Here is a 7806-nt window from a genome sequence, read left to right on the forward strand (position 1 = left end):
TGATCCATTCTAGATTTACCTCATTTCTAGCAACAAGAAAAACATAATTATATTAAATAATAGATCCATCTAATAAAAACTATAAACTCTAATAACATAAAATAATTTCAAAGGCAGTAATAGTCAAAATTTTAAACTTAAAGAGATCAATGAAAGAATGAAAGTTGAATATCCATTGGAGTGGTAATAGCTTATTTCACAAAATTTCCGTCAGAAACTCTAAACGGCATTTCATAAGTTCTAAGACCAAACTTCATGAGTGTGGTGTTAATGAGACGAATTTCAGAAGAACATTTTTTTTTCATTATGTGAACCCAATACCCGAGGACCTGTTCTAGGAACGACCCCGCACATAATACTTTAACTCCACGCGTATAAAAGACTTTGTACCATTTTCCACGAATGGAAATTAGGGAAAGCAGAGTCTTTCGTGGATTACCTCTCCCCGGAAATCCTATTCCCATAAAAGAAGGTAAGTGGTAGAAACTTGGTTAATTCATAACAAAAAAGTCAAAAAATAAATTAGGCGCCAAAACAATAAGAAAAAATAATCTAACAAAAAAAAGGAGTTCTTGAATAAAATTCCTAGCACATTATTTTAACAAATAAATTTTAAATTAAACGCTATGAACGAAGTCATGAAAGCCAATAATTCAATAATAATTAATTAAGTGTATAAAAAAATAATTATTAAAGCTGTCTCGAATAATTATTTAAATAATACTAGCTTGTCTACATCCTGTCTTTATTACATAAAAACTACATGTTTGAAGAATGTTTTATCACAGAACTCGACTTTCCTCATTTGCACATTCCTAGTGGAGCAATACCGACTACCGACAGTTGTTTGCAAAACGTCTGACGTCACGGCATACGCTGGCATACGGAAGCGTATGCCGTGACGTTGGTCCTCATTTTTCCTGCTCTATGACTTTGAAACATCACCCAAGTAAGCGCAACTGATCTATTAGAAAGAGCTTGGGTTAAAACCGCACAATTTTCTTCATCTGATGGCCAGGACTACCATCTGATTTTAAACCTAGTTTAACTTTAAATCTTGGATTAAACAAATTGGTTGATTTCAAACTTTTCAGGCAATCAGATTGCTTTAATCCAATAACTAGAGTTAAACCAAGTTTAAACTCATTTGGCAGTTCAGAACATGAGATGGTTAATACGTACGTTATACACAAATTGGTTGATTTCAAACTTTTCAGGCAATCTGATTGCTTTAATCCAATAACTAGAGTTAAACTAAGTTTAAACTCATTTGGCAGTTCAGAACATGAGATGGTTAATACGTACGTTATACGTAACAGGGTTTAAACTTCATACGTAAAAGGATCAATCAATCAAAATCTCTCTCTTTCTCTCTCTCTCTCTCTTTCTTTCTTTCTCTCTCTCTTTTTTTTTTCTCTCTCTCTACCTATCTATTAGTGAGTATTGTTACTACGACCAAGTATAAGAATTCAAAGTTCATCTTTAATTTCCCTTCACTTCAGCCTGTTGTTCTAAGTTCTAACCTGTTCTTAGAACCTGGTTTACATCCGTATGTAAATATTAACCAGATAACCATCTATGATTAAAAGCAAGGGTCGGATGTCAGATGGACTAAAGACTGAACTTTTGAAATTAACATTTGACGTGGTAATACCACTTGGGCGGTATATCCACCTGATCCTAAGGTCCTTGAAAAACATCTGAAACTAGTGATTCAGTTGTAGAACTTGCTCAGATACATGACCCCTAAGGGACCACTGAAATCCCTTTTGGGTCCAAAATTTAAACAGAAAATTTTCTTCATGTGCTGAACATTTTTGTGAAATTCCATTAATATTGGACAAATCGCTCAAGAGTTATGACGATAGAGAGATGGAGAGAGAGAGAAAGAGAGACATAGACAGAGACAGCAAGCCTAAAGGAAAAATCTGGTGTGAACATCACACGACTTTCCTTATCCTATTGAATGATGCTTACTTGACGAGTGTTCTTTTACCCTAACTTTTACAATATCTCTAACCGTTTTGTCGCTATAGCTGAAAACCGCCAAAAAACGGTCGAAATCTGTCAGGAAGAATAAAGAAGTGAAGATTGTCCGGCGAAAAAAATGAGACCTGTTTTATTGAGATGAGACACTTGTCCTTGTGTCTGAGGATGGTCTTCTGGTAGGTATCTACCTATCTACCCTCCAGTCCTCACACAATACAAGGTTACTTTAGGTACCATCGATAAGAGTGGGTAGTTATCATGTGTATACTTATATTCAGCATTTTTTCTTATATGCTGAGGGTTTATAGTAAGGGGTTCCCAAACTTCCTCAAGCCATGGACCGCACTTGAAAAGGTAGGTACCTAGGTATGTATTTTCAACATAAGTTAGGACTTTTCCCCATGGATAGAATGCGGTAAGAGTGGGTAGTTATCAAGTGTACCTACTTATATTCAGCATTTTTTCTTATAATATGCTGAGGCTGAGGGTTTATAGTCAGGGTTCCCAAACTTTCTCAAGCCATGGACCGCACTTGAAAAGGTACCTAGGTATATATTTTCAACATAAGTTAGGACTTTTCCCCATGGAAAAAATGGAAAATATATATTTTTTTTTTGACCATCTAGTGAACCGTTTGAAACCTTCTCGCGGACCACAGTTTGGAAAACCCTGGTTTATACTAATGATGACCGGCAGGTTTGTTCTTTTTTACGAGAAATGACCAACACCCAACGCAAGTTTCCTCTTCAGAAACTGGCAAAATCAAACAAGGAAAAATAAAAACAAGAGAAGGGGGAGTAAGAAGAGGTAAATTTGGAAATGTGGAGCCTTAAGGTACGAATTTTGAAAACCATTTCCACAAAAAGAAGAAGAAAAAAAAGATCAAATTTGCCAATAACAATTTCGAAAGCCTCCTACATGGCATAGAAGGTATGTAATCGTACATACATACTTATACATACTACATACATACGTTCCAAATGTGCATCTATAGTGTGTCCAGATCAATGTGACAGCAAAAAAATAGGCATTGTTGCCTACATTTCGCATGTGCAATGGAAGAGAATCTCTAAAAGGGGAAGGTATATTGCACAGTGCTTCCTCCGACAGTGAAACAAAGTCAAGTAAGGCGATATCCACCTTACCTGTTCTGAAATCCAACCTCTGAACTTAGAGCTACCTCTGCATTTTAAAAGAGAGAGTTTATCAAAAATAGACCTTTACCTCAATTGCAACAATGTAAGGATTTCCTGCAATCTGATTGGTTCCTTCATTTTGGGTTGATGACTCATTGCTGTCACATTGATCTGGATGAACTATAGACACCATCCCCCTACGGTGCAACTACACTGCTACATGCTACAACAACAATATTTCAGCATCACTCTCAGCAACCCTATTCCCATCACCTGAAGCATTTCCAGTCAGGTATGAAATTCGAAATCACCTGGATGTTGTGACTTCGCGGAATTAATTCAATAACATGTTGAGTTGTTGATGAGGTTTCCGTGATGGGGGAGGGTGCTTTGTATTGATATAATATGTATTAGGTGTGTATATTATGTTATTTGTATTCCTATAATATTATGTAGGTGTGTGATTTGAATCAAAGGTGTTACGTTCAACACGGCAGGAGGGATGTAATTGAGTTGGAAACATGTGTAATTTGTTTATACCGAGTGTTCTAAATAGAAGAGAGAGTCCTGTTATAGTAAGAGTATTAAGGTGTGTCCACCACACATAGTCGACGGCCGACGATCGAACATCGATAGATGAGAATTTATTGTAAATCGATAGTCGATCGATCATCGATAGATGAGAATTTATTGTAAAGCTCTTATCTATAGAATAGTATTTTTATTGTCTCGAATGGATTTGCAAATTTACTACTCAGCGAATGAACATTTAGGCTTGAAAAATAAAGCTGCAACTACTTTGCCAAAAAGAATTAGCATTTAACACGTGCTATGTGTTATTCAGAGTTTAAATTTCAGCTTTTAAAGGCAATTAATTTAATTTTTTTATTTTACTATTGTAAATCAAAGTACTATTGTAAATCAAAGCTTGACTATGCCTGTAATATCTGGTCCCCTACAACAAAAAATATGATTAAGAAAATAGAAAATGTCCAGGCCAAATTTGTAGGTCTTTGTGGCAACAGTAATAATCTAATAATAAATACAAACTTGGAGAAATAATTATGTAGATATTTAAAAAGGAATAAATTAAATGTAGTTAAGGGCTCCTTATTGGGCAATAAAAAATCGCCCATCAGTAAAATCTCCGATTAGTCATTGATGAGAACTTTGAAAACTGGACAGTCACATAAATAGAAGATAAGTTTGCTTCAAAAGAGACGATAATAATATATGACCACTTTGCACTTATACTGTAAGTAGGCGGTTAATAAATAATTTATCTGAGATTGATAGCAAATATTGAGGGTAAAAAAATGTGCCAAACTTGCACTAAGAGACCCCTGAGGTATTTAGAGACGATAATAATATATGACCACTTTGCACTCATACTGTAAGTAGGAGGTTAATAAATAATTTATCTGAGATTGATAGCAAATATTGAGGGTAAAAAAATGTGCCAAACTTGCACTAAGAGACCCCTGAGGTATTGGGTCAAACTCAAATGGACATATCTGCAGATACCAGCGAGTCCAGTGACTGCAATAATGAGTGGTCAAATAATCTTTGAGCAATTACCTAATTAGTGACAGGTTTCACATACCTACCTGTCTACATGCTGATTTTAAAATACTAATTATTGGTAGAATTTTGCGTTTTTTTTTCCCCCCTGTACGAGCTGCAAAATCTGACTAGGTGGAATGTTAGAATCCATCCATCACACTTCCATCTTTTAAGAGAACCCTTTATACAAATCCCAATATCCCTTTATACAATTAAGGAAGTCTGGAAAAAAAACGGGCCACTGTTCGATAAAAATGTATGAAAAAATGCTCTTTTGAAATTAAACTACAGGAAATGTCCTTTTTTCAAAGTCCTCCTCATATATCACAGACTTGGAGTCCACCGGCCTAGAAGAGGGCAAACTTTTAAAAAACATTCAGTGAAAAATGAGATCTCATTTTATTCGTTCAAAAAGCACCAGAAAAACACCATTCGACACCAAAAACCTGAACTGAGTTAATAAAATGGGCAATTTGTCACCGATTAGAACTATACTATGTACCTTATTCCCCCCTGTCAATTTATCAAATATGATGACTAATTTTCCTCTCTTACCTCCTTAGCAATTTTATCTCCACTCTGGGCTGCACTTTCCGTATCGTGTCGTGCTTGATCCACTTCCCCCTGAAGACGTTCTACTTCCCTCAGCAATGATTTCTCCATATGATGTCGCTCTTCTGACTCCTTGGCCAGGAGTCGCTGCTCAAATTGAACTTCCTCCATGAGAAGTCTGCAATTAATCCATGAAGATAATAGTTCTTTATAATATTATAATGGTTGGGGCACTATTTATTTTGTTTTAGTTAGTAGTTTTTTTTTAGGCTTTGGTTAGGGCACACATTTATATGTTCATAAAGGGTTCACCCGTATATTGTTGTGAATAAATAAATGATCCACGGAGGTGAAAAGTCAGTATTAGCCAATCGAGTTCACTTGGAGCAGGGATCGCCAACCCGTCAATCGCGAGCTACCGATAGCTCGCGAGAGGTTTTCTGGTAGCTCGCAGACAGTCGCACAAGTTGAGAGCAACTCTTAGGGGAACCAAAAATTTACGTTGTTACATATGTCGTAAATTTTTGGTTCCTAAAAAGAAGCTCGGGAAGCTAAAAAGAAGGCAAGGGTGTCCTAGTCATCTGAGTAGGTCGCGACACAAAAGGTTGGCGACCCCTAGCTTAGAAGGTAGCACGCCTGCCTTGAAATCGGGATTGGATTCCTGCCTGTGGCGCATTTTATCCTTAACAGATACCTAAGGTTTGTTCTCGGAACGGCTGGCTTTCTCCTATCCTCTCTTCAATTTCGGAACGATAAGACCTTTTAGTAGTTTTCCCTTTATAAATCCTCAACCTTGCTTAACACAAAAAGCCCACTCTGAGGCTTAGATGTAGGGGCAAACAGCCCTAAATGTTGGGTTAAGCTTATACGATCCTACGAATCAATCCTCTAAAAAAAGGTCGAAAAATTCTTACCTGATTTTGTTTTTACACTGTAGGAGTTCGGTTTCACAATTGGCCAGTTTAGATCTGACGGACTAAGTGGTGATATTCAGGTTGTCAAAATAACTATTGAGATCTACTTACCAGAGATGAATTCCTTAGAAAAAAGCACATGTACCGTACTTGGTCTTTGTTGACGTATGAAGCTCTTAACGTACAACATAACCGAGGGATTGCGGTTCAAATCTTAGCAGAGACATGCCAAATATCGAGTCGTTATTTCAGATTCGAGGGTTTTCTCTTGCTGTCGCACAATCTCATTTTCTTCTTCCACGGAGCCAAGACCTTTGATAGCCTGAGGAACAAACATAAAATGCATTAGACTCCTGTCATCTGTGTCGTAGCATACCCTTCTCGTAGTATGTAGGTACCTCATCCAATGGGCAAAAAAGCACAATACTTAACATTCAGGTGATGGACTAACACGAATATAACATAGAGACCCCCATGAAAATATCTGCAATAAAAATACGAGTACACAGAGGAAAACAGGACTAAAAGTTCCTTTTTATGTGTCAACATTCTGACCTATTATTTTCAATATACTTCAGGTGAAATATGTTTTCTTTACCTAACATTCTTATCCATTTCAACAATTTCAATCTATTCCAGGTCAGTACGCCATGTTGGTTCTGATCGAGCACACCTTCGAAGTGTTCATGTTCGCGTTCAAAATCTTCTACACCTGCTACCGCGGCTCTCAGCTCACCTCCGAGGGCAAACGCACCCTCATCATCATTCGCGAAATCAACCTCAAACTGGCCCTAGAAGAACGGAATCGGGCTGCCATCAAACAGAGTCTGGATATATTCACTATCCGCGTCAATTGTCAGGATATCCAGGTGTCAGCGAGTGGGTTTGTGACTATTAATCTGCAACTGATCCAATCCCTAGTGGGACTTATATTGACGTATTGGATTGTGCTGGTGCAGTTCCAAGGGGATCAGGATACGAAGAAGCCTGTGCCCAATACTTAGTAGAATCTAAGTTAATAGAGTAGTGACTAACTCGGGGGAAAATCTATGCTCAATACTTGGTAGAATCTAAATCAGTAGAGTACTGACTAGCTCGGTGGACTCCGATGTCGGTCGTAGAAACTTGAAATCTAACAGGACAGGATGGTAGGTCTTTATTTAGGTCGTGAAAACTTGAGATTTGACAGGATGGTAGGTATTTATATCTATGTGTAATAAAAGGGGTATGATAATATTTATTTGATAGAACCAACCTCAGTGGTGCAGAGTTTAACGCGTTGGACTTTGGATCTGGTGGTTCGAGTCATGAAGTTTAGGTATCTATGAGTAATAATTGGGGAGCGATATTTGTGACAAACTTTCAGTATGCTCAACACGATTAAAAATACCCTTTTATTTATTTGATAGATATGGACGTGAACTTTCTGTCCTATAAAATTACGTCATGAAGAACTTATAAAATTAAGTTTACCTAAACTTTTGAAAAGTAGCGTAATTAAAGTTACTAAAGCAACAAAACTTCTTATGCAAATTCAAATTCAGAATTGTTTTTTTGAAAGTAAACTGACCTCCATTGGCCAGCCTAGTTAGCTTAGTTGGTAGTGCGTCTGCCTTGTAAGCGCTAGGCCGCGGGTTCGATTCCCGCCCGGG

General features: G+C 37.2%; 1 protein-coding gene across 1 annotated transcript; it reads right to left on the minus strand.

Annotated features, from left to right (window-relative positions):
* Positions 1-5187: 5187 nt before the first annotated feature.
* LOC113470971 lies at positions 5188-6500 on the minus strand. The gene is made up of 3 exons (XM_026829791.1): positions 6384-6500; positions 6155-6216; positions 5188-5418 (listed from the first exon to the last, which is right to left on the minus strand). Exons 1-3 carry the CDS (start codon positions 6498-6500, stop codon positions 5226-5228), a joined length of 372 nt encoding a protein of 123 aa, XP_026685592.1. The 3' UTR covers positions 5188-5225.
* Positions 6501-7806: the final 1306 nt, after the last annotated feature.

Source organism: Diaphorina citri, unplaced genomic scaffold (assembly GCF_000475195.1).
Source record: "Diaphorina citri unplaced genomic scaffold, Diaci psyllid genome assembly version 1.1 scaffold1976, whole genome shotgun sequence".
Taxonomy (NCBI): Eukaryota; Metazoa; Arthropoda; class Insecta; order Hemiptera; family Psyllidae; genus Diaphorina; species Diaphorina citri.